Raw genomic sequence first — 27,950 nt, 5'->3', positions numbered from 1 at the left:
TCCAAAGTGTGAGAGTAGGGAAGTCGTCGAACTTCACATGTGTGTAGCGCTTTGTGCAGGAAAAATTGTCCACGTGGTTGTTGATGTTGAGACGGGCCCTGCGAGGTCAAGAGACTCCGAAGTATGTTGAAAAGTGTATGAGACACTTGATTGATGTTGTAATCTGTTCGGTTTAATAGGTTGATTGGGCGTGGTCAACGAGTCAGTATGAATATTGAGGAATGAAAGAAAATTTTCGACTTTGAGATTTGACAAATTCTAAGGTGCACTAGAATAGTTCATTGATCAGTTGAGAGTAAAGTGTGCGGGTCAAATTTTGCTTGCGAGAGCGGGAGAACGAGAAAGATGGAATAACTGCCGAGGCTAGTGAAAAATCCCTAAGGTTTCTGAAGCGATTGTATTACCCTTCCTGTAGTAAACCAGCAGATTTGTTTTCTTCTTTTTGGTTAGTGCTCGCGATATATTGCGGAAATTAGTTTTGAGTGCAGCTGAATGAAGGAGGACAAGCCGCGGGACTTTGTCAGCCGCAGTGTGTGAGTGTGACGTCACTAGGAGCCGCGCTGGGATAGGTTGGTTGGTGAGAAGGGTCGCGCACGGATTGGACGCAGTCCGTGAAGCGCAACTGGTGAAGCGAAGAGTATTCCTGGATTTAAAGTCACTTATTGATTACATTTTAGAAAAATAAAAGACGGAAAGATGACATTTTTCAAGGCATTTAAGAGTGCCTTGAGGGGAGACGTATATATAAAAGCAAATGTAGGAGAAGAAACACCGCCTGATGGTACACCAGCTTACATTGTGATTGAAGAAAAGGGTGTCGCACCATGCCTTTGGTTAAAGCAATGGTGCAAATTAACAGAAAAGCATGGAAGTGTAGCGTTCCCTATCCATGGGTCGTTTAATCTAAGGGCTTTGGAGAATCTAAGATTCGCGCTATACGACATGAAAGTACCTCCAAGACCAGCACAGTTTGAGGCATTAGCAATTTGGGAGCTAATAGCTAGAAACCAATAACAAAAGAAATTTGAGACAAGAGTGAGAAAAGTAGAAAAGACACTAGCGGATGCTAGATGGGATAGCACACAAAAGGTTTGGAGATCATATGTATTGCAGGGAGTTAAATTGTTTCCAGCAATTACTGATGAAGCAGAGATGGAAGGAAGGAAAGCTACCTATAAAACAAACAGGAGTCAGTCCAGAGATAGAGAAAACAATAGAAATTCGAAAAGATCAGACGAGTCAGACGATGAGGAGTTCATTATACAATTGCTAAATGATCGCCCGCCACCATATGTGGAAAGCGAAAAAGGCGCAAGCACTAGTACTGCCCCTCCAGAACCAATAATAGGTAATGTGACACAGTTTTTGAGAATATCACAGAGGCAGAGCAGTTCCGATACGCCCTTTGCACCACAAATACCAGAAATTCAGAGGATATATCCTGACGTGCCTAAATTGAATCCTGTCGATAATTATCAGCCGCAGGTTCAAAGGCGCTGCTGTGATGAGCATAATCTGGGAATGACTTCTGATTTAATGGCGCAGGGAGAACAGAATTATCAAAGACCGATATTGATTCAAGCTGAATCAACACAAATTTTGATGCCTCAAAAGCAGGTACAAGAAGTGCCGAGGTACACTCGAGTAACAGAGAGCCAGTTAGGTATGATAGCAATGATGAACCATAATGTGGGGATTAACATGCCACAGAATTCGGGTAACGGACAGAATCCAGATGCAATATCTCTGCCTATCACTGTAGATCCACCAGTGCCATTGTATATACAGGCAAACCCAAACGTATGCGATCGAGGGGTATTGACACAAAGGGAGACAGGGAGAAGATGCATAGAAAACACCCCAGAAACGACTCCGGTAGGAACACTGCCAAATGGATCTGGGTCTTTGTCGGAATTTAGTCCAATTCCAATTTGTGCTCCGTCAACTGTGGTAAGGTCAAATCCACCACTAATAGTACCGCTAACTTAAAAAACTGAAGTGTTACAGCAACCATCGGTAGCAGTTGATGTAAGTGCTAGATTGATGGGACTGAACGCACAACAGTTAACACAATGGTTCAACAGTCTGAACTCCCCACAGAGTACACCCAGCGGAAAGGGAGAAGAATACCTGAATAAAATAAGATTGGGCATGGAAGCAGATGAACTAGTAGAGGGAACGATGGGTCTGAACAGGTTAGAATCATACACAGAAGAAGAGCTGAGATACATGTGCCCTAGGATTACAAGAGAAGTAAGCAGGGTACATAAGAAGTTACAAGAAATTGCAGATAGAAATGAGAGTATAGGTAAGACTAAATACTTGAGCAGAAGTTACAGGCTAGACTTTGAGACAAAAGACTTTGAACACATGAGATCTGCAGGGATGAAAACACACCTTAAGGAGATACTACAGAGCACGCAGGTCTGGAGATGTTTAGATAAGTGGGAAAGTAGATGGGTTAAGAAAAAGGACAAAAAGAAAGAAAGCACAACAGAATGACGACCTGATAACCATGTTGCCAATGAGAGAAACAGCAGGGGGAAAACTTGTACATGTACCGTGGCACAGGTGCGATATTCAATCCTTTACGGATGATTTCCCTAAATTAAGAGAGGAACCGATTGAATGGTATCAACAAACAGATAGATTTGTGAAACTCGCAAAATGTCTTTGGGAAGACCTGAACACATTATTCGAAATTGTGGTTCCGGCAGATTTGTGGGAAGATTGTAAGAGGGCTGTAGGTTGGTCGACAAGTGAACCAGAAAGAGATAGGGACACAGGTGCATCATCACCTACGGTAATGAGTTTATACCATAAGGTGACTGAGCACTTGAAAACAAAGGTTGCGTCGAAAAATGTGGATTGGCAGAGGATTGACAGAACAGCACAAGAGGTTAAAGAATCGATACATGCATACTATGAGAGATTGTTGAAAGCGGAAACGATTGAGGCAAAGGACATGCTCCACTTTGTGTTCAGATTTGTGGAAGGATTGAGACCCGAAATCAGCCAGATGATTAAAATGCATTTGATTTGTTGGCAGTCAAAGTCGATTGATGAAGTGTTGGATTACGCCAAATACTGCAGTGATGAGATTGAGACAAAGCAGAAAAGGTTGAAGGAAAAAGTGATGGTGATGCAGCTTAGAGCAGCTCAGACAGGTTTGCAAGGTTTACAAGGTTTTCAACAACAGTTGCCGCAGCAGCAACAGCATGGACATGCTATGTTTCAGCCACAAATGAGAGGCAGAGGCCGAGGAGGTTTTGTGAATAATGGTCCTGATTTGAATACTGTTATGATTCCAAATGGTATACAGGCAAGGAAGAAGGTGATGCCATTTCACACGTGTGGAATAGTCGGGCATTGGAAACGGGAGTGCCCAATGATGGTGCAGGAAGATGTAGGTCAGCAAAACAATGATGTCAATGCATTTCAGAATATGAGAGGACCGAAATTGAGAGGTCCAAATCCAAATTTTCAGAATAATATAAATCCGATGCAGGGTTTACAACCCATACAACCGCAGCAGGTGCAAATGCCCCGTGCACAAATGGCACAGTTGCAGCCAATGCAACAGCAGTTCCTATGGTACCTAATCAGCAAATGCAAATACCCTTAGCACCAATGAATCAGCAACAGGTAATGCTTCCTCAACAGGTCGCGGGTCAAGGGATGAACCAAAATGACACAGTACACCAATTCCCGTTGCACAGTGAGAATGGAATAAACGATGCGTGGGAGATTGAAAGTTCAGATGAGGAGGGAAATTGTATGCTTGCAGCATCCTTGGAAGTTGATCAAAAGGGTCCGTATGTGGAAGGAAGAGTTATGGGTCACCGTGTTTCGTTCTTGGTAGACACCGGAGCTACACGTTCTACAGTTAGAAGCATCGAAGTACCAAATTTGCCACTTTCAGGGAGAACAGTTCAAGTAGTGGGAGTAGCAAATAGGCACCTGACAAACCCATTCACAGATCCAGTGCAAGTCAGAATTGGTAACTATCAAGGGTCACATAAATTCGTGGTGTGTGACTCAAGCCCGATATCACTATTAGGGAGAGATTTATTGTGTAAATTGGGATGCTCGATTATGTGTTCAAATGATGGAATTAAAATTCAGACAAACAGTGATGAGGAAGAAGAGGACAGTTTAGGAGGAGACGAAGTGGAAACTGTCAATGAAGAGTATCCCCTAATTACTCTTTTTCCAATGCTCACTGAAGCTGATATTCCTGCTGAGTTACAGGAAACAGTTGAAAGGGAAGTATGGAATATGACAGGGAAAGAAGTAGGATTGGTCAAAGGAGTAGAACCAGTGAAAGTGACTGTAAAACCCAATGTAAATTTTCCCCAGACACCCCAATACCATATGCCGCAAGACACCCTCATGAAGGTCGCCCAACTCATTGACGAGTTTGTGAAACAGGGAGTACTGAAAGAAGTGCTAAGTAGTCCATGTAATTCACCAATCATGGGACTAATAAAACCGAGTGGAAAGGTCCGGATTGTTCAGGATTTGAGGAAAATAAATGACATAATAGTCAAATGTTGTCCCGTAGGATCAAATCCAGCTGTGATAATGTTTCAAATTCCCTGTGATGCTGAGTGGTTCTCAGTCATCGACTTATCACAAGCTTTCTTTTCTGTGCCTCTTCATGAGGACAGCCAATTTCTCTTTTGTTTCAAATTTTTGGACAGAGTCTACAGTTGGTGTCGAATTCCTCAAGGGTTTTCGGAGTCACCATCAATTTTCAATCAGATTCTAAAGAAAGATTTGGAATCATTGGAATTACCATTTGAATCAACCTTGGTACAGTATATTGACGATTTGCTGATCGCATCCAATACAGAAAATGACTCTACAGCTGACACCATTGCCCTATTGAACCATTTGGGAAGGAACGGACACAAAGGGCCTGATTCTGAGTGAGGCGGTCGAAAGACCGCGGAGGCCATTCAGGCTTTCCCGCTGGGCTGGCGGGCGACCGCCAGAAGGCCGCCCGCCAGCCCAGCGGGAAACCCCTCCCCACAAGGAAGCCGGCTCCGAATGGAGCCGGCGGAGTGGGTATGTGCGACGGGTGCAGTGGCACCCGTCGCGTATTTCAGTGTCTGCATAGCAGACACTGAAATACATAGTGGGGCCCTCATACGGGGGCCCCTGCAGTGCCCATGCCATTGGCATGGGCACTGCAGGGGCCCCCAGGGGCCCCGCGGCACCCCCTACCGCCATCCTGTTCCTGGCGGGAGACCCGCCAGGAACAGGATGGCGGTAGGGGGTGTCAGAATCCCCATGGCGGCGGAGCGCGCTCCGCCGCCATGGGGGATTCACACGGGCAGCGGAAAACCGGCGGGAGACCGCCGGTTTTCCGCATCTGACCGCGGCCGAACCGCCACGGTCAGAATGCCCTGCGGGGCACCGCCGGCCTGTCGCCGGTGCTCCCGCCGACCCTGGCCCCGGCGGTCTCTGACCGCCGGGGTCAGAATGACCCCCAAAGTGTCCCCTTCAAACTTAGAGTTCTGCGAGAAGAAAGTGAAATATTTGGGTCACCAAATAGAGAAAGGGTCGAGAAGAATTATGAAAGAGAGAATAATAAGCGTACTTCAAATGAGTCCACCGAAGACGAGAAGAGAGGTGAGAAAGTTTTTGGGAATGGTGAGCTACTGTCGCCAATGGATTCCCAATTTCTCAACTCTAGCCAAACCTTTGCTGAAACTGACCCAGAAAGATGCGCTGGATGATATAGTGCTGAAAAGAGAAGAGATGGATGCTTTTATTGAATTAAAGGAATGCATGTGCAGGGCTCCAGCTTTAGGTATGCCTGATTACACAAAACCTTTTACATTGTTTTGTCATGAACGTGATGCATGTTCCTTGTCTGTCTTGACTCAAGCCCATGGTGGCGTAAACAGACCAGTAGCATATTTTTCAGGTACTTTGGATCCGGTCGTAGCAGCACTGCCAGGGTGCTTGCGTGCCGTAGCAGCAGTTGGTATCAGCCTAAATCAGAGTGAAGGAATAGTGATGGGACATCCTTTAACAGTCATGGTCCCTCACTCAGTCGAGATACTTTTGACACATTCCCGAATACAGCATATGACTGGTGCTAGGCTTACAAGGTACGAGACAATAATTTTGGGTTCACCTAATGTGCAGCTGAAAAGGTGCACTACGTTGAATCCAGCAACCTTGTTTCCCAGTGAAAATGTCAAAATTGAGAACGCTGAAGACATCGAGCACGACTGTCTTCAGGTGACTGAATTTTGTACAAAACCAAGACCTGACATCAAAGACACCCGATTGGAAGAAAACGATCAAGTTATTTTTGTTGATGGTTCATGTTTAAGAGATGCACTAGGGATATTGAAAGCAGGATATGCTGTATGTACAATAACAGGTGTTCTGGAAGCATCTTGGCTTCAAGGAGTTTACTCTGCACAAGTAGCGGAACTGGTAGCACTTACTAGAGCTTGCCAACTTTCCGCATTAATGAAAGTCACCATTTACACTGACAGTCAGTATGGATTTGGAATAGTGCATGACTTTGGACAGTTGTGGTCACAAAGAGGCTTCATGACCTCTTCAGGATCACCAGTGAAAAATGGCGAAAGAATAAGGGCATTGTTACATGCCATCCAGTTACCAGGAGAAGTAGCAGTGGTAAAATGCAGTGCACACTCAAAATCACAAGACTATGTTTCTTTGGGAAATGGGTATGCAGATCAAGTCGCAAGGTTTTGCGCATTGAACTGTATATTGCTCAGAGACGAATGGAACTTGATAAATGAGCCAGAACTTGAACCAAGTGAAGCTTTTGCTCTAAAGGTTGTAGATACAATCGATGAATTGAAGTCCCTACAGAACGATATTAGTGAAGATGAGAAACTCTCATGGAGCAAATTACAATGCGTAAATAAACCAGATGATTTGTGGGTTTCAAGTGAAGGGAGATTGGTTCTACCAAACAGTCTTTTGACGCAGTTGGCCAGACTGTATCATGGACAAGCCCATCTTGGAAGGGACGCCATGGCTAGGCTATTCAAAATTGATTGGTTCAATCCCAAATTCCATCAAGTTGCTGAAGCAGTTTGCCATTGTTGCATCATTTGACAACAAATGAACGCAGGGAAGGGAACAGTAGTAAATTTGAGCCACATTGGAAGAGCAGGTGGTCCATTCAGCAGGATGCAAATGGATTTTATTGAGATGCCTGTGCATGGAGGCTTGAAGTATGTGTTGGTGATTGTGTGCATTTTTTGTCACTGGTTTGAAGCATACCCCACACGTAGAAATGACAGCCTTACAGTTGCAAAACTACTCTGGAGAGAACTAATACCATGTTTCGGATTCCTGATCTCTTTAGAATCAGATAGGGGAAGTCACTTCAATAACGAAGTAATAAAATTACTGTGTGCAGTGCTGAACACTGAGCAAAAATTGCATTGTAGCTACCGCCCTGAAGCATCAGGACTAGTGGAGCAAATGAATGGCACTTTGAAATCGAGGATGGCAAAAATATGTGCATCAACAAACTTGAAATGGCCTGACGCATTGCCCTTGGTGTTAATGTCAATGAGGAACACCCCTGATAGAAAGACTGGACTGTCCCCGCATGAGATCCTCATGGGCAGAGCCATGAGGCTTCAAGCAGTCCCTGCAAATGCTCTTTTGAATATTACAGATGATATGGTGTTGGACTACTGCAAAGGTCTAGCTGATGTGGTGCGCTCTTTTTCTCACCAGGTGGAGGCAACCACCTTGCCACCGATCCAAGGTCCAGGACACGCCCTGAGAGCAGGTGACTGGGTTGTGATAAAGAAGCACGTGAGGAAGTCGTGTTTGGAACCCCGTTGGAAAGGACCTTTCCAAGTGATTCTGACAACTACCACCGCTGTGAAGTGTGCAGGAGTTCCCAACTGGATTCACGCCAGTCACACGAAAAGGGTGACATGCCCCACAGAAGAGGAAGTTGAAGCGCTGAAATCACCAGTGACTGACAAAAGAGTACCAGGCACCGAGACAGAACAAAGAGAACCTGGAGGCGAACAAGCAGAAATAGAGGAAGGAGAGATATTTTCTGAGGAAGAAATAACTGATTCATTTGAGGAGGACCAAGGAGAAGCCTCAGGAAGTGACGAAGGTCCTGAAGGTGACAAAGAGCCTGAGACAGGTGAAGGAGCAGGGGAGCCTGATCAGAGGAGGGCTTTCCCAGAAGCAGACGACACAGGAAAAGAAAAGGAGAACCTAATTGACCTCCTAGAGGGAGAAGACAAGACAGGACAGGGTGAAACTGTTCAAACTCTTCCAGGACCAGTTGCAGGTCCATCAGGTGAAAACAGTGCGAAACGGAGACAAAGCATATCGCCAGTGAAATTAAGGACTAGAGAAATATTAAACGAAAGTGAAGGGCCAAAGTTGAAAGAGAAAAGAAAAGAAGTGTCTGTCGCAATAACAACACCAAGTGAAGAGAAAGACCCGGCCAAGGAAGAAAGTACCAGCAAGAGAGAATCAAAAGGAGAGGCAAAATTGAAAAGGAAAAGAATACTGAGCAGAAGATATTCTGGTCCAGAGTGGGCGTACATAGCCACTGACGATTGGTCAGACGAATTCCTATCTCTCAGTCTTGAGAACGAAGAAGCAGAACGACACTTTGGTACCTGAAAAGTGAAACTCCATGAACCTTACCGAATAAGACATTGATAACCTGATTGACCTTTGAACCGGATGAGACATTGCTAACTTGATTGACTTTGAAACCGATTTTGAGACAAAGCTGCTAAACCGATAAGAGACTAAGCTGCTAAAGAGAATCGTGTGAACATTGAACTCGTTCAGCTTTATATATATCTGCAAATCTGATTTGATAAAGGGTCTTCAACTTTCTGATTCTATATAGATCATGACAGGCTACACTACACAGGGACATAAAATGAAGTGTTGTAAATACATGTGTATAGGTCTAATAACTGCATGTGTACTAATCATTATAGCAATAGTTTTTGGAATGCATGGAAGGAATGAGAGAGACGTGAATGATGCTTCTACTTCTAAACCTATTACTGAACTAACGCCTTTGAAGAAACTCGAACAAGACGAAAGACATTTGCATGATAAGAAGGAACTTTCGTCCAACGTTTTCTATCGCTTGTTGAATGAGTATGTTGAAACAATGGATGCGAAAGATTGTTATGTGTGCACACAAATACCTACCTCAGTAAAGGAAGGAGTGACATATCATAGCATGCCTCTTACGTATGGAATTTCATGTAGTTTAATAATGACCAGATTTTATGGTCAGGAGTATATTCACTACTTTTATTCCAATCAGGATGTTGTATTTGCATATATCCCCATAATAGAGCACCTGAGTAAAATAGCAAGAGATTATTATATAAAGATAATGAGGGGTTTCTTTGAGCCATTGTCACCTTTTCACACAGCTTACGCACACAGAGAGAACCTTACATGCTTGCTTTCACCGATGGAGAAAAGCTTTTAGATCACACTGACGATAGGAGGAAAGCGGGGAAGGAGAAATCAGAAAGGGAATTACACAAAAGGACATCTGTAGATAACTATGCTTTTGCCGCGATAAAGACACAAGGGAAAATAGCTTTAGATGCATTACACGTAGGGAGGTTCTGTGTACATAGACATAAATAATATTATGACACAGTCTTTGTGGGAACGAGTGAATGTAAACATACGTTTTTGTTTCAACCCAAATGGACGTTCATGCTGAATGGACAAGACCCAGTTATTCCAGGGGTATATTATATTTGTGGACTTAAAGCCTATTATCGTCTTCCTAAAGGATGGTATGGAAGATGTTATTTGGGAATAGTGTTCCCAAAGGTTTATCAACTGGACGACTTAAAGAAATTTCCAAAGCTGTCTGAATCACATCATGTTCAGAAAAGGGAGACAGCTTCTGGTGTGGTAGGAGATATATTTGGAGCAATGATTCCTTCAGTGGGAGTCATTTTGAATTCAATTAAAATACGAAAGTTGTCTACTATTGTGTATAACATGCTGACAAAATTCTCAGGAGCTATAATCCTGATGGATGCTGAACTTGCTGCAGAAAGAGCTATGACTCTTCAAAATCGGCTTGCCTTAGACATTCTTTTAGCAAAGGATGGCGGCGTTTGCAAAATGCTTGGTACACGTCACTGTTGTACTTATATTCCGGACAACAGCGGGCAAATTAGAAAAATGCTTACAAATTGAACTAACGAAAGTACAGATTTGAAAGAATTGAAAGAACCAGGAGTATGGGAAAAGGTTGGAAAAGGATTTGCTTCCGTGGGAAATTGGCTCAGCAACATTTGGAATGGATTATTACTGAAAATAGTAAAAGGAATATTAATAGTATTAATTTGTTTATGAGGTATTTGGGGAATATGGAAAGCTATTAAAATATTGAAAACAAGAAACAAAAGGAAAAAAGAAGAGAAAGAACAAAATAAAATGATAGAAATATACAGAGAAAAATCAAAGGGAACCAAAAGAAAGAGGGAATTGACTGAAGTGTCAAATTACTAAAACAGAATTTTAATGGAATAAAATTTGTGGGAAAATTTGATGTGATGACAAAATTAGTCATCAGAGGAGGGATTGATGACGCAGAAAAAGAAGGACCAACATATATTCACATATCACGTAACCAAAATCGTATAATGTAGTGTGATTTTAGTAAAGGAAATAATGTACGTGGGAAATTGTGCCCACGGAGTAGTTCGCCATTATTATAAACAAGCTTAATTAATCATGAAGAATTGAAAAATGTAGTAATCCGTCATAATTGCAAATGTGTTTTATGATTTTCTTGTTGAAACTGTTTTATGCTTAGCTTAAATTTAGTAGAGGCTTTGGCCTAGTCGCCTGGTCTCAAATTTAACTGCGTGGGTTTCACTTTGATTAACAAAAAGACATTATTCTGTATTTTTCCAGTAGAGATGACTAATACACTTATCTCCAAGTTTTCGTGCTAGGCCGGTTTCATCCCCTTTGATACAAGGTCAGTTTCTGCAGGTGCGTACAATAAAAGTACTGATACCGAAATAATTGGCAAACTTTGTTGCAACTTGTGTTCCAAGGCTCCAAGGAGAATGTATGCTAAAATGAGTACTAGCAGAAAGACACTATTCATTGGTCAAATTGAAGCCACCCTATGAATCCTCCAATGGAAGACCCTGAAGTATTTGGAATGTTTCTTACTTAAACTTACCGGACAAAGAGAAGTCAGCCATTTTTTCCTTGATGCAATCTTTGAAGCCAAATGCCAGACGCCATCTTGGACGACATCTTGATGCCCCTTTCTCTATTCCAGAGAAAGAGACTTTAAGAATTCTCACCCTACAGACTTTAACTATAAATTTCCCCATCTTGCCCATGCAATAACTTTGCCCCATTCTCATTGCTGCCGCAAGGAAAATTGCCCTGGACTCTGCCCCTTTGAAATCTGCCCCATGCTGATCGAACCGGTACCTGAAGGACGAATACTTTCTTGAATGCTGATTGTATTTGGTAATTATGAAAGGATAATTGTATTATGCATTATGTTTTCCTTCTTAGGTACCAACTGCTATTTTGATAGGGCCCTAGCTAGAAGTTTTCCAAATTTGTGTTGACTAAATTCGTTTTGCATGAAGCCCCACATGCCAATGCTAATTAGACGTTAGTCGAGGTATTCACTTGACGCACCAAGTTGAATTGAAATCTTGTTATGCTGACCGATGTATGAAATGAGTCAAATTCAGTTACTTATATTAGTGATTTGTATTGCTATAACCGAGTGCATCATAATTCAGATTTTGCGTAGACTGCGTTTCTTCCGTCGTTATGGACAGCTAGTAATGTTCGTATACATATATCATTTGATTTTGAGACTCACATATATTGTGTTAGCTTTGTTAATATAGGGAAATAAATTCATTAACTTTTAATAAAACTGGTGTGGTTATTCATGACCGAAAGGTCATGGTGTGTCAAAATACTGATTGTTATTGATTCCTAATGTGTTATTTTGATCTAGTAATTAAGTATTGGGTATTGATTACAATGGCTATTAATTATTGATCTGAGTGATCCAACTATTCTAGTATGAGGGGAGCCCAACTCGGCTAAAAGGTTCACCGACCTCCAACGTGTCCAAATACAAGTAATTTATAAGGGCTGGACGGTTATCAACATCCGCTCACACACAGCCGCACACACATTCAAACATACATGCACACACGCAGACACAAAACACAACATACACGCACATCCACGCACACACAAACATACACCCCCCCTCACACACACACACACAACACCCACCGCCATCCTCCCCTGTCAAGGATCCGACTTACCTGTGTTCAGGGGGTCCTCTGGCAGGAGACGGGACAGAGCGCTGCTGCCACCAGCAGAGTCCACCACAGAACACTGCCAGGCTGCATTATGGGTCAAAATACAGCTGACGGCGGTCTACTGGCATGGCGCTGCTGGTGGCAGCAGTGCCACCTTACCGCCATCCGCCGGCATGGCCACAGACAGTTGTCCGCCATCCTTCTGGCTTAAATCCGGCTGTGGTCATAATACAGCGGACGGCTGGTAGCCACGGCGGTGGTCTTTTGGCAGCCATTGCAGCGGTGGTAGGCATTTTTTACCGCCATTGTCAAAATGAGGGCCAGAATTTCCTATAGCCAAAGTTTCTTTAAATTTGCAAGCGTGTGACGGCTTCCCCAATAAAGCTTTGGAAGAATCAGGACAAAACAAAGACAAAAAGCTGGTAGCCAGCACCAGACATATTGGCTTTGACAATGCCTTTTTAATTGCTGCCTACTGCTCCAGTTCTTTGTTGGTGATCTCAGATGCACTAATAGCATGACATGTCATAACACAGCAAACATATAGCACAAGATAGCACAGTGTAACAGCACAATGTAACATAACGTGTATATATGTAATGTGCATGTCCTTGATAGGTAGCTTAGTGTGAATAACAAAATGTTTATCATTATCCGATTGAATGTTACACTATAAAAATTACTATTGTCTACTGCATTTTTTTTTTTTTATTACAAAAACAAATACTACAAAGGTACCATTTTAGTATGTTTTATGTGCATGCACAGACTGCAGAAGGTATTCAGAAATAGCCATCACATATCTACAGCAATATCTTTATCTTTTTGTGATTGGAAGAAAAAGGGTGATTGTAACGAGGAAAAGTTAACATCCAAGCTCCTGATTAACCCTGAATCGCAGGGTGCCCACCCATATTCAGTGCTTTGGTGCTCTTTACCTAGTTATGCCCTATAAATACTCGTACATACATATATCCGTCACACTGCGCAAATGGTACTATTCCTCTTGTTGTCTATGCCATGGTCCAGGGCAGAAGCCGTGTAAGAAATAAGGGCCCATTTGTACCTTTATTCATGCGACTCACACACAGCATCCAAAGTTGCTGCTCTCTGTTGCACACGGCGCAGAGCCATAGCTACTAAGATTGGCCTTCTGCTTTCAACCCTTGCACTGACGCTCAAGCAAGGCTGCCCTGCACATGATGTAGAGGTGAGGGAGATCTGTGTAGAGGGGGATCTGTGTAGTATAGAATTTGCGCCTGAGGCATTTAGCATATAGGATTTGTACCCGAAGTGTGAAGTGTTTCCTTCCAGTTCAAATTCCTGTGCGCAGACAAACTCCGAGATTTCCCCTGTAGTGGAAGTGAACGTCGTTTCCCTTGTTTGCACCTAGGTGGTTGTTTTTGACACAAAACCTGGTTTGGCTATCTTAGATCAGGTTTTGCATCAAAACCTAAAAGTGTTTGCACTACTCTATCTCAGTAATGCCCCTTTGATGTCCTCTTGACGCAAAGCTGCATTTTCACAGAGAAAAGGTCACCTTCCCAGCAAAAAAAAACTATTAGCACTAGATAGTACATGCCGTATGCCGCTTCACGTTGCTTTATGTTGCTTCTGTGCACTGACGCACTCTCGGCGATGATCGCTCCTGTAAGGAAGCGCTCACCTTGCATTTTGTGCGACACCCAAAGAAATGGAAATCTGCTATTGGAACAGGAACTGCAAGTGAGGTTCCAGCCACTTCAATTAATCAATTCTTCCCTGCAATCTATTGTATCCTCAATTCAGTCTCCTGGTAATTTTGAATTTTGTGGCTCAAATAAATGCCATCACCTTAAACAACCCCTAGTCAAGCAGTGTGGAGGAACAGCAGGTACTGATTAAATATGGACATGCCAGCTTATAAGATTAATGAGAAGAAAGTTTGAGCCAAATATGACATTTTATTCATTAATTAGCTATAGATGAAAATGTCAATAATGTAAAAAAAAAAAGGTGTACCTCTGAATAATGCCATTGGGTTGCATCGGCTTGCTCCAGTGAAGGGTGGCGGACCGTGAAGTTACCGCTTTCACCAGTGGAGGTGCCTGTTTCGAAGGTGGCGCAGCTGGGGTCGTGACTTGGACCACAGGCCCCCTGGTGCAGCAGTTGAAGCAGGTGCAAGCTTCTACCCCCACAGAATAAGTGGTGAAGGGCCTGAGTCCATATAAGGTTTGCTGACTGGAGGTACCTTCCGATAACTGAGGAGAAAGCAAAGAAGTGTGTGACAAAAGGAGTCTAAGCTACATCATTCCCACTTCCCTTAGGAAGACACAGAGGTTTATGTTACAAACAAAAATAATAACGAAATACAAAGCAACAAGAAACAGTTTCCAGATTCTACAAACCAAACTAGATTGAAGTTTGTGGTAAGCGTTGCTGCACTTACTGTTTCTATTGGAAGATGTAGTGAACTGTCAATTACATGTGAAAAGAGGGCAATTTCATTCCCTTATTCAGAGAATAAGGCATGAAAGTAAAAATGAAACATGATCATCTTTTCTACTCCACTTCTTTATAACACGTATTAGAAAACTGCACCCCTAGCAAAGGAAATAGACATTTTTAGTTGCAAGCATGGATATATTCGTCTAAACTAAACCGACATCTGTAAAAGAACTGAGTGACAACAGACGCTCATCATCTTTAGCACTGCTGTTTAATACTGATTTAAGTCCAGCGAAGCAGGCACATCATTCGAAAACTGTAGTTATTTCTAGGTTGAAAGCAGCTGCAGAGAATGAAAAAAGAGAGGTGCACGTTTTTTACTGTCACGGGCTCCAGCGTATATTAGGTCCTACGGTGGACATTGTTATATTGCCTCCGGATGCATATCTCCTTGCCAAAAAGGCCTCAATAGGGCTTTTCAGTGTGGAGAAAGAAATCAATCAATCAACATATTTATAGAGCGCACTACATACCCGTTAGGGTTTCAAGGCGCGGGGGGGGAATAGCTGCTACTGGTTGAAGAGCCAGGTCTTGAGGAGTCTTCTGAAGGTGAGTAGGTCCTGGGTCTGTCGTAGGTTGGTTGGGAGAGTGTTCCATGTCTTGGCGGCGAGGTAGGAGAAGGATCTGCCGCCGGATGTCTTTCGATGGATGCGGGGGACGGCGGCGAGGGCGAGGTCTGCGGAGCAGAGCTGTCGGGTGGGGGTGTAGAAGCTGAGTCTGTTGTTGAGGTAAGCAGGTCCGGCGTTGTGGAGTGCTTTGTGTGCGTGGGTAAGGAGCTTGAATGTGATCCTCTTGTCAACGGGGAGCCAGTGAAGGTCTCTCAAGTGGGGTGTGATGTGGCTGCGGCGGGGTACATTGAGGATCAGTCGGGCGGAGGCATTTTGGATGCGTTGGAGGCGTCGTAGGTGTTTGGCCGGGATGCCTGTGTAGAGTGCGTTGCCGTAGTCAAGCCTGCTGCTGACGAGGGCTTGTGTCACTGTTTTTCTTGTTTCTGTCGGGATCCACTTGTAGATCCTGCAGAGCATGCGGAGAGTGTTGTAGCAGGAGGAGGAGATTGCGTGGACCTGTTTTGACATGGAGAGGGAGGAGTCGAGGATGAAGCCCAGGTTGCGTGCATGGTCGGTCAGAGTTGGTGGGGTTCCTAGAGATGTTGGCCACCAGGAGTCGTCCCAGGCGGAGGGGTTGGGTCCGAGGATGAGGACCTCCGTCTTGTCTGAGTTCAGTTTCAGGCGGCTGTTTCTCATCCATTTGGCGACAGCCTTCATTCCCTCGTGGAGGTTGGACTTGGCGGTGTGCGGGTCCTTGGTGAGGGAGAGGATGAGCTGGGTGTCGTCAGCGTAAGAGATGATGTTGAGGTCATGTTGGCGGGCTACTTGTGCGAGGGGGGCCATGTAGATGTTGAATAATGTTGGGCTGAGGGATGAGCCCTGGGGTACGCCGCAGATGATGTTGGTGGCTTTGGAGCGGAAGGGAGGGAGGAGGACTCTCTGGGTTCTGCCGGACAGGAAGGATGTGGTCCATTCGAGGGCTTTCTCTTGTATTCCGGCTTCGAAGAGGCGTGTTCTCAGAGTGCGATGGCATACCGTGTCGAAGGCGTCCAGGAGGATGAGGGCTGATGTTTCGCCGTTGTCCATTTGGCGTCTGATGTTGTCTGTGGCGGCGACGAGAGTGGTCTTGGTGCTGTGGTTTTGAAGCCAGACTGGGAGGGGTCCAGGAAGTTGTTGTCTTCAAGGTGGCGAGTCAGTTGTGTGTTGACGATTTTCTCGATGACCTTCGCTGGGAATGGGAGTAGGGAGAAGGGTCGGAAGTTCTTGAGGTCCTGGGGGTCTGCTTTGGACTTCTTGAGGAGGGCGTTGATTTCGGCGTGTTTCCAGCTTTCCGGAAATGTTGCTGTTTCGAAGGAGATGTTGATGACCTTCCGTAGTTGGGGAGCGATGGCAGCGTCTGCTTTGTTGTACACGTTGTGAGGGCATGGGTCTGACGGTGAACCGGAGTGGATGGAGTTCATGAATTTGCGTGTCTCGGTGTCGCTGACGTTGGCCTAGGAGGTCAGGCGATTGGTGCGGGGGTGGTGTCTGGCGTGGTGAGGGTGGCTGTGGTGTTGAAGCTGTTGTGGATGTCGGTGATCTTTCAGTGGAAGAAGGTGGCAAGAGAGTCGCAGAGTTCTTGAGAGGGTGGAATGTCATTGACGTTGGCGCTGGGGTTGGAGAGTTCTTTCACGATGCTGAAGAGCTCTTTGCTGTCGTGTGCGTTGTTATCTAGGCGGTCTTTGAAGGAGGATCTCTTGGCTAGTCTGATTAGTTGGTGGTGTCTGCGGGTGGCATCTTTGTGGTCCGCGAGGCTGTCAGGTGTGTGTTCGGTGAGCCATTTATTCTTAAGTTTCCGGCAGATGCGCTTGGAGGTCTGGAGCTCTTCGGTGAACCAGGTGGCTTTCTTGGTGGCTTGGTTGTTGGTGGTCTTCTTGAGTGGTGCGAGGGAGTTGGCGCAGTCGTTAATCCACTGTCTGAGGTTGTGGGCGGCGGTGTCTGGGTCGGTGGGGTCGGTAGGCGGGTTCTGGGCAAGGGCGCTGGTCAGCTGGTCTTTGGTGACTTTGCTCCAGTGGCGGCGGGGTGGCTGTAGGGTGCGGTGGTGCTTGGCCTGTTTCTGGAAGGTGAAATGGATGCAGTGGTGGTCGGTCCAGTGGAGTTCGGTGGTGTGGTTGAAGGTGACGTGGGCACTTGTGGAGAAGATGGGGTCAAGCGTGTGCCCGGCTGCATAGGTGGGTGTGGTGACGAGTTGTCTGAGGCCGAGGTTGGCGAGGTTGGCGATCAGGGTGGTGGAGTTGGCGTCGTTGTTGTTCTCGAGGTGGAAGTTAGGGTCCCCGAGGAGGATGTAGTCTGTAGAGGGGAGTGCGTGGGTGCTGGCGAGGTCAGAGATGGAGTCGTTGAAAGGTGCCTGTGGTCCAGGGGGTCTGTAGACGAGCGTTCCTCTGAGGGTGGTGTTGTGGTCGGTGTGTATTTGGAAGTGAAGATGTTCGGCGGTCTTGAGGGTGTCGTCCGTGTGGGTGTGGACCTTGAGGGTGGACTTGTGGGTGATGGCTATTCCTCCTCCGATTCCGTTTGTGCGATCCCTGCGGGTGATCTTGTAGCCCTCCGGGATGGCTATGGCGATATCGGGCGCCGAGGAGTCGTTCCACCAGGTTTCGGTAAGGAAGGCCATGTCCGGGGCGGAGGTGTCGAGCAAGTCCCAGAGCTCGATGGCGTGCTTGCTTGCGGAGCGGGTGTTAAGGAGTATGCAGTGGAGATGGTTGGTTCTGGTCTTTGGAGGTTTGGTGGTTCTGTCGCAGGTGAATCTGCAGTTGTGGCAGGAGAAGGGTCCGTGGGTGTTCCTTGGTGAGGACTGGAAGCATGCTGTGGAGCGGCCAGGGTTCAGGGCATTGAGGTCGCTGGCAGTGTAGTGGCGTCTGGAGGTGCGGGGGTTCCGTGTGCCAGGGGGGGTGGCACTGGGCGCGGTCCAGACACGGACGGGCGCAGACGGGCTTGCCTCTGGCGCGCCTCCGGTGCGCCAGCTGTGCGGTCGCGCAGCAACCGCCATTAAGAAGGGGAAGAGGGAGAGAGGGGCAGCTGGGAGGCGGGAGGTGTGGACGAATGGGGGGTCGAGGGGGGCGGGGACGCAGCGGCGGGAAAGGAGATGGCTCGGGGGAGCCGAGGCGCTGGGGGCAGGGGGTCACACGGGGCGGCGAGAAAAAAGAAAACTAACAGCTAAAGACAAGGCTAAACACGCAAATAACAGATCCAACAAATAACAGAACGGCAGAGACAAGGCTAAACACGGAGAGATACTAGACAGCTAAAGACAAGGCTAAACACGCAAGTAACAGATACAACAAGTAACAGAAGGGCAGAGACGAGGCTAAACACGGAGAGATACTAGACAGCTAAAGACAAGGCTAAACACGCAAGTAACAGATACAACAAGTAACAGAACGGCAGAGACGAGGCTAAACACGGAGAGATACTAAACAGCTAAAGACAAGGCTAAACACGTAAAAAAACAGAGCGGCTAAGACACGGTAACAAGGTAAACACACGCAGTGTTTACGAGATGGCACTTACCACTAGACACCAGGGTTGGCCAGTAGGGAGCAGCGGGGGGGGAGGACACGGGGACAGTTGGGTGTCGATGTACGCGCGGGGAGCGATCCAGTGGCCACAGAGGTCAAATGTCACTCCAAGAGAAACAATTCTCTTCACCCACTCCTGCATCTCTAACAATCGTCAACAACAGGCATTCTGGAATGCTGCTTTGTTTGATGACGACTGCCGGGGTTTTGACATGTATTGTGACATCATTCACCAGACTGCCCCTTTAAGTACAGATGAGTGAGGTGTGGTAAATCTGATCTCTGTGAAAACACATGTAAGCTTAGCATAAGAATTCTGAGATGTGTGGTAAACAGACCACATTCTTCTAGCTTGATAAATCGTGACAGATGTAACCTGGTGACATTTACCAGGGGAGCAGAGAGGGTAGGTAAGGGATTGTGTTAAGCATTGCATTCTGATGTGTATGGATATCTGCGTAAAAACACCAAATCCAGAAGTAATTCCTAAATTTCAAGAGGAAAACTCAGGACATGAAATATGTAACCACATACAGCCAGAATTATTAGTAGTTACTGGGTGTAGCACATGCCTCACCCTTTCTCAGCCCTTGTGTCTGGTTCCCTTCCTAGATTGCCTAGATGCCTAGATTGCCAAATATTTTCCTTATTCCATGTGCCACCCTACTTTTTACCAACTATCCTGCCTACACTCAGCCTTGATCCGTCCTCATCCTCGCTGCCTATATCTGTTTACATTCGTTTAGAAATGGGGTCTTTGGTTGGAAGTCAGGCTATCTCCTGTCCAAGCAAGGACCCTCACTCTAGTCAGGAAAAGGGAAAACACACCTGGTTAACCCCCACTCAACCCATTGGTAGCTTGGCACAAGCAGAAAGGCTTAACCCAGAATCAATGTGTAAAGTCTTTGAACCAGCAAACACAGTAATACAGTGAAACCACTACAAAATGGACACCACACCAGTTTAGAAAAATAGGTAATATTTATCTAAACCAAACAAGACCAAAACAACAGAAATCCAACATACACAAGTCAAAATATGGATTTTCAAAAGAATAACAGTCTTACTCCACAGAAAACAATGGAAATGTTGATTTTACACAAAGTACCTGGTTTGTGTCGAAAATACAGCTGCATGGGTGAGCGTGCATCAGAAAAGTCAGCGATACGTTGATTCCTGACTCACAAGTGAGGCCGTGTATCGTTTTCTTCTCCAGTCGGGTCGGCGATGCATTGTTTTTCTTCCTTGCAAGACAGCAATGCATCGATTTCCAGACGGGGCACCCCGGATCCGCACAGGTTCACGATCAGCGATGAGGCATGAGAAATACAGTCGCACTGTGTGTGGGGTTTGTGTCATTATCAGCAGCCACAAGCGGGTGTTGCGTTGTTTCCCCAGCCGCGATGCGTCGGTCTCCCAGCCATGATGCAGGTGGAGCATTAAGCCGCGAAGCGGGTGGCGAGTTGGTTTTCAGCCTCATTGCAGGTGGTGCGTAGAAAAGTTCCCCGCACAATGTTCTGTGCATGGATTTCAGCCTTCGTTCTGCCAACTTCACCTTTCAAAGGCCCAGGGACTGGATGGGGCACCACTTAGCAGGGCAGGAGTCTCAAAAGAGAGGCCAGGTGCTGGCAGAGGAAGTATCTGATGGCCCTGAGACTTCAGAACGGAGGGCAAGCTCAGTCCAAGCCCTTGGAGAGTCTTCTCAAGCAGGAATGCACAACAAAGTCCAATCTTTGTCCCCTTTCACAGGCAGAAGCAGCATCTGCAGGATAGCCCAACAAAGCACAGTCACAGGAAGGGGCAGCACTTCTCCTCAGCTCTTCAGCTCTTCTCCTTGGCAGAGGTTCCCTTTGAATCCAGAAGTGATCTAAAAATCTGGGGTTTGTGGTCCCATACTTATACCCCTTTCTGCTTTTGAAGAAGGCAAACTTCAAAGGAAAGTCTCTGTTGTTTACAGGATCCTGCCTTGCCCAGACCAGGCCCCAGGCACACGCCAGGGGATTGGAGACTGCATTGTGTGAGGGCAGGCACAGCTCATTCAAATGTAAGTGACCACTCCTCACTCCACTCCAGCCCAGATGGCTCATCAGGACAGTGGTGGCTGGTGACTGAAAGCAGTGGTGGGGCACAAATACAAGACGGAATTGCACCTTGTGAGTGAGCCTCACTACCCACTTATTTCCATTCACCCACTCACCCACTGCCTTTGGTCGCCTACCCATTCACTCATCCACATTGTCATCCACTGCCATTCACACAGACACCCACATTTTCTCAGACACTCAGTCAAGCCCTACAAACACTTATTCAAACAAACACACATCGCCTCACCCATCCAGTATCCAGCAGTTTCAGTGATAAAAGCTACATGTTTATTTGAGCTGCAGATTACATGTTTTATATGACATATCACGTCATTAGTCTGCAGAAGAAATAAAACGAGCATAACTAGCCGTGCTAAATTACTGGAAGCATTACTGCCTTTGAGAGACGAAGTGACCTACAGAGGCAGAGAAGGAAAGGGAGAGGAGAGCTGAGAGAACAGATTTTTTTCTTATTGTCTGTAAAAAAGATACAGTTCCAACTTACTTGTGTGCAGGGTTGTCTTTGGCATATTTATGACTTGAGGTCTCCCAGAGAGCCCTGGATGGAGTTATTTACTGTATTTATTCAATTTCTCTGCCACAGACTGCTTGTAATGCAGGAAAAGGGGATTTTGTTTGCGCAGTGCCACATTCTTTTAATAAAATGTGACCTCTGGTACGTAACATGCTAGAGTGGGGTGTGGTCAGTAAGGCCTTCTGATCACACCCCACCATTTGAGTATATAAGAAAGGGTGGAAAATAATATCGGAGTGGCATGAAGTTTTCAGAATCCCGGGCTGAACAAAAAACGCTCCAGGCTGTTTACTATCAGGGCTTCTGGTGGAGGAGGAGATAAGCCAGGGACGTCACTGCGTTCTGAGAAAACGTAAGGGCTTTGCGTGGTCAAGCCCTGTCAGCCCTACTGTGCAGCTTTTAGCCACATACTCACGCAGGTGCAGTGGGGCTTTTGAAAGTGCACAACTTTCACTCAGAAAATGTTGTGCAGAAAATGTTTTACTTTCATCATGTAATTAAATATATGCTTCACTAGAGAGGCCAGAAAATGGCTAGGGGCGCAGCCCCTTAGCCCTTGAACACCAGCCGCCCCTGCATCAGGATTTGCAGGCTACACCCCAGCTCCCTTTGTGTCACAGTCTAGAGGATATTCATAAACAGCCCAACTGTCAGTTTGACCCAGACAGGGAATCCACAAACAGGCAGAGTCACAGAATTGTTAAAGCAGGAAAATGCCTACTTTCTAAAAGTGGCATTTTCAAACTAACAATCTAAAAACCAACTTACATGTATTTTTAAATTGTGAGTTCAGAGACCCCACGCTCCATATTCCTATCAGCTCTCAAAGGAAACTGCACCTTAGGATTATTTAAAGGCAGCCCCCATGTTAACCTATGAGAGAGAGAGGCCTTGCAACAGTGAAACCCGAATTTGGCAGTATTTCACTGTTAGGACATGTAAAACACATTAGTACATGTCCCACCTTTAACATACACTGCACCCTGCCCATGGGGCTACGTAGGGCCTACCTTAGGGGTGCCTACATGTATAAAAAGGGAAGGTTTGGGCCTGGCAAATGGGTACACTTGCCCGGTCAAATTGGCAGTCTAATACTTCACACACAAACACTGCAGTAGCAGGTCTGAGCCATGTTTGCAGTGCCACTTATGTGGGTGGCACAATCAGTGCTGCAGGCCCACTTGTAGCATTTGATTTACAGGCCCGAGGCACCTCCTGTGCACTTTACTTGGGACTTACTAGTAAATAAAATATGCCAATGATGGAAAAGCCAGTTACACATGCACATTTCACATAGGAAGCACTTGCACTTTAGCACTGGTCAGAAGTGGTAAAGTGCCCAGAGTAACAAAAACTGCAAGAACAGAGTCCAGCACATAGCAACAACCTGGGAAGCAGAGGCAAAAAGTTAGAGGAGACGATGCCAAGGATGCCAGGTCTATCACATTCCGAACCCCTCCTGCTAGCTATGAACCTGATTAGAATGATATGGCTAATTGTTCGAGGTGCAAGTTCCTATTTGAATCTTAACCAGCATTCTATGTTGGGCAGTAGCTCCTGCCCATGCACTATTTACACGCCGAATTGCACACCCCTACTATTTTCCCACAGATGTAAAGCTGGTAAAATCTGCGGAGAATCTTGTTTGTAAATAGTATGCAATTCCAGTTTGTGCATTCTGCGTGAGGTTTTCTAATTCATGCAGCTTGCACTGTTTCGGGGTGTAGTCTGACACGCTGACCAGTACTGTTAGGTAAACTGCCTGACTGACTTCACATAGTTCCACGCTATTCATTCACATTTTATTGCTCGTAAATTTGATCGCATTTTTAAAAAAATACACACTTAACGTGAAAAAGCTCCGAGTCCAGACTCACCCAAGTGAAACATATGCTCACTTTTGGACTTTTTTTCTTGATCACTGAAGTGCCTAGAGTATGTGTCATCAATGTGCCCACCCCTAGGTGAATTTAAATTTAATTTGAGCAATAAATGCACTTGATCTTGTGTCACTTGTTGTTGTACTCGGGATGCTTTCGTCTCCCCCAGCCTTGCAGGAGAGTACAGTCTGGGAGATTGCAATGTTTTCTTTTTAAGTAGCATTGAGGAACACAGTAGGAATGAACGGAAAATCTTGGCCCTCATCTTGTTTGCTGTACCGCCTGCATATCTGACTGCCTTGTGGCATTGCAAGTCTTCCAAAAATGATCTAATAATACACATTAAAATTAATCCCTGATGTATAATCTGGTATTCCCACAAATGAGATGAAAGTTGCAACCGATAGGCCTGCAGAATGACCATTAGGTCTGCTCCTACCCTCATACATTGGCCACCCCAGTTGCAAATTAGCTTCACGGGCAGTAGTGGTTCTTTCTGCCTATTTCTACTTTCCAGTCTATGTTTAGTGAATTATGAAACACATCATTATTGTATTTACATATAGAGTTAATGCGTAATGCTTACAGGAACATACACCATATGATAAATACACATTTTACATAATACTTCCAGTCTGTCAATATCCGTTGGATAGACTACTATATGATTCTTCTCACAAAAGCAGATGGCATGAAAAAAAATAATAATCTTGAAACATTCTCTTAATGAATGCGATTGGAAAGTGCTGTGAAGAAGAACGCACTTACCACTGTACGGGAGCCTCTGCTGGTGGTAGAGAACAGTCTGTAGAGGGTGATGATTCCATTCGGCTTCCCAGGGGGAGTGATGTTCACAACAACTGAGGTGGGAGCCAGGGTGTGGATCGCTGGGGCGCTGATGCCTTCAGGAGCTGCGGGTCCAATCCTACAGCGACTCCAGGAACTGGCGGCTCGGCCTGCAGAATTTACTGCCCAAACCTTGAGCAAACAAATAAATACACACACGGTCAGACACCAAAGCTAGAGAAGGAGATAATGAGATACTTTACAATGAAAACGGATGGTTTGCTAAGTAGACAGTGCCTGGACGTTACACAAACAGGCAAGGGCATCCTAAGAATTTTGAGGAACCTGGGCCAAACATAATTTTGGGGGCCCTGTTCCCAATATCTTTCAATTGCTGATCCATTTTCATTTAATTCACACTGACTGAATCATTAAATATTAAAAGAAAGAAGACAAATAATAGGTGATTGAACATTTAAAATCTACAGGGACACACCCATGCGCTTTAACAACCATCGTTTTTCTGGAACTGCCCTTGTACTTCCTTTATCTATATACAGACTGGCATGGAAATGGTCCATGGGGCATGGTCCATGGGGCAGCCCAGTATGGCACGACGAAATATACTTTCTAACTTTCTATAGGTAGGATGTTTCCGATTTCTAAAATGTTAATTTGTACAATGATGACATCACACTACCTTTAACCTAAGAGATCACAGGAAATGACGATATGATGCATGACCTGGAACAGACAGTAGGACATCCATGTGGTGTTTGAATCTGAGGACATTACCATAGGGTGCAATAGCTATGCTAAACTCATAGAAATATTGTATTGTGCTCCATAGAAACATTGTAGCAGATGCGGACTGCAAGGCCCATCCATCAAAGCCATTTACCACCCATTGCTTAGTTACGCGGTCTCCAGCCTTATCCTGGCCTTTTTCAGTATTATTTCTACCCTGTGTGTTAAGACATTTAATTAATCCATTCCAGTGTTTTCATTACCCTTAGGTCATTTTTGGTCTCAGGCGTCAACCTTTCTCACAGGAGTAGATTTACTGTCATTTGCTTGTGTTTTAAAGAGAAACGAGGTGGGCGAGGTAAATGCAGAAGGGAAGCACGTTTAGAAAAGAGGAGGGATTGAAAGAGGAGGCAGGATGAGAAATGTGGTAGAGAACAGAAGAGACGAGAGAAAGAAGAGAGAGAGGCGATGTCAACAAGCCAAGGAGCAAAAGAAAGGAGAAGCAATTCTAACGGAGGAGGAAAGATGCAGAGAGGATTAAACGGGTAGGAAATGAAGGGAAAAGCTGAGGGAATCAAGGAAAACAGGACTGGGATGGAAGAGGGTGAGGAGAGTGAGCATTTATAGTAATGGCTAGCAATTACACGGGGAGGTGAACAAAGGAGTGACAAAGAAGATAAACATTGATACAGAGAGAGAGCAGAGTAGAGAGGAAAATGCGAAGGGGAAAGAAAGGCTTAGAATAGAGAATTTGACCTGCTAGTAAAAAGCATCGGAAGGGAGGAGGATGAAGAGAACAGGGAGAAAATGTGGAGAATGGAAGCATGAGCAAGAGAAGTGGAAAAAATATGAGAGGAGGCAAGAGAGTGGAGTGAGGGGGGAGTGCAACAATGATAATATAAAGAGAAATCAAAAGGAAAGAAATGGAGTGATGAAGATGAAAGAATGAGAATGACAATACATTAAGGCAGAGTCATAATAAAAGGGAGAGAAGAGAAGAGTTGAGGAAGAAAAGAAGGGAATGCAGAGAGATGCAAGAAAGGAGAGAAGGCAACAAGAAATGCATGCATGGCATGAAAGGAAGGAAGATGTAAACAGACAGTTTGTTGCTGCTGCTTTTAAACATTTTATTATCTAGCTGTAAGACAAACAGTCTTTGTGTGTGATGATAGCGCTCCTGCCAGGTGCAGATGAAGTTGGCTCCAAGTTGGAGTACCCATACCATGAGTACAATAAGTGTGACGCTCTGCATCTGGCTGTCATCAGACCTCCTAGATAGACCTCTCAAAGTGAAGACAAAAGGTCTGGCCCTTCCCTGAATCTTCTCTACCTTTAAAAACAGAATCTGCTGACGCATGTCCATTGCCCCACCATCGCTAAAGCACAACGCTCAGGAAGGGCTAATCACCAATCCCCTTCTGAAAAGGTTACCATAGAACTTCTAAAGACATATATGTCTCCATTCTCCCACTCTTCCCCCAGTCTTCATTGTCTAGAGCTGTAACTTCTAGGTCAGTAGTTCAGACAATAAACTTCTACTTGCTGAGGAGGCAATATCACAAACTAGGGGAAATTCAAAATAGATCCCACTGGCATCAGACTTCACACACTCTTAAAAAACATGGAGTCCTACTAACATCCACCATATACACACACACTCAACACAGGAATGTTAGTGCAGAGCTTGGGCATGACATCTAAACACAACTTTACATAAGAAGGGGAGAAAGCATCATACTCTCATTTTCAACTGGTGAAAAGATCTACCAATACTATTTATTCAGACACAGTATGTTGTCACCACCGCTCACAGTTCTGGTCTCAATGATATAGACAGTACTCTCATGTCTGCCACACAGTACACTATTGGCACCCCTCCTGAGCCCAGAGACAGACCCTGAGCCTCAGTGTGCACAAAGGACTTTGTGTGCTCCAGGGTTAAAGGAAAATTATACACAACTGGATTACTAAGGTCAATGGTGTACATCAGTTCACATAAAAGGGACATTGCCATTTCAACATACACTATGCACAATGCCATTCCAAGCTGGTCACACAATTTAGAAGTAGTGGTTACTTGGAACACGGTGCAACACAGATGAAATGAGCAGCAAGCAAGCGCCCCTTGTAGCACTGTCTGAGGAGCTGTTGGGTGCTCTAAAACAAACAAAAAACAAGTGGATGGAAAGAACTGATAGGGGGCATGTAAAAGAAGAAAATGGTAAAATAAAGAACAGGCTCTCATCCTGGCACTGAGGTGCACTTATGTTTAGGTGGTTGTGAATTTAATGTGAAATACCGTGACTCACAGGCCAATATCCCCAATGGCTGAAGTGGACTGGACTGATCAGTTCCCCCATCCCTACTGTATGCACTTATGGGTGGAAGCAGAATGTGAATGGCACTCAAACAGACCAATGGCTGCAGTGGGCTGACCCAAAGCCCCAATGTGTGTGCATATATATATATATATATATATATATATATATATATATATATATATATATATATATATATATTAATAATTTGTTTTTATTACAAGGTGTTTCCCAGAGTGCTACACCATTCGGAAGCGCTGTATTTTGAAGGCCTCGGCTGCCTCTGACACTCTCTCCTGCACCATGGAGTTTATTGCAGCAGGCATTCTCGGGGTATAATAAAAAAAAGCGGGAAAAAGGGTGACGAAAGAGAAACAGACAGAATATAAAGCAAAAGAGGGAGAAAGGAAAAAAACAGTGTTTGAACATTTACGCCAGGGCCACTGTTGTTACTCAGTCCAACCCTGCCTTGGCAAATACTTACAGCTATGAGGCCAGAACTCAAACAGTATTTAGTAAAGACACAGCTAAGTAATGTACATAAAAATACAAGCATATAACAAATTATAGTTGTCAAAACAATATACAACCCTCCTAAAAGGTCTTAAAAAAGGATTTGAGTTTCACAGTGCAAACCTTCTACACCAAAGGTTTG

At 45.1% G+C, this 27,950-nt stretch overlaps 1 protein-coding gene across 1 annotated transcript in view; it reads right to left on the bottom strand.

Moving 5' to 3' along the window:
* Nucleotides 1-27,950, bottom strand: part of USH2A (usherin) — a 3,586,186-nt gene that overhangs the window by 167,730 nt on the left and 3,390,506 nt on the right. The window contains exons 65-66 of the mRNA XM_069233891.1: nucleotides 24,213-24,422; nucleotides 14,358-14,596 (exon numbers count right to left, since the gene is read on the bottom strand). Coding sequence (XP_069089992.1) covers nucleotides 14,358-14,596; nucleotides 24,213-24,422 — 449 coding nt within the window. The remainder of the gene's footprint in view (nucleotides 1-14,357; nucleotides 14,597-24,212; nucleotides 24,423-27,950) is intronic.

Source organism: Pleurodeles waltl, chromosome 5 (genome assembly GCF_031143425.1).
Source record: "Pleurodeles waltl isolate 20211129_DDA chromosome 5, aPleWal1.hap1.20221129, whole genome shotgun sequence".
Taxonomy (NCBI): Eukaryota; Metazoa; Chordata; class Amphibia; order Caudata; family Salamandridae; genus Pleurodeles; species Pleurodeles waltl.
Note: the sequence above shows the minus strand (reverse complement) of the source record. Positions and strands in the feature narration are given on the sequence as shown.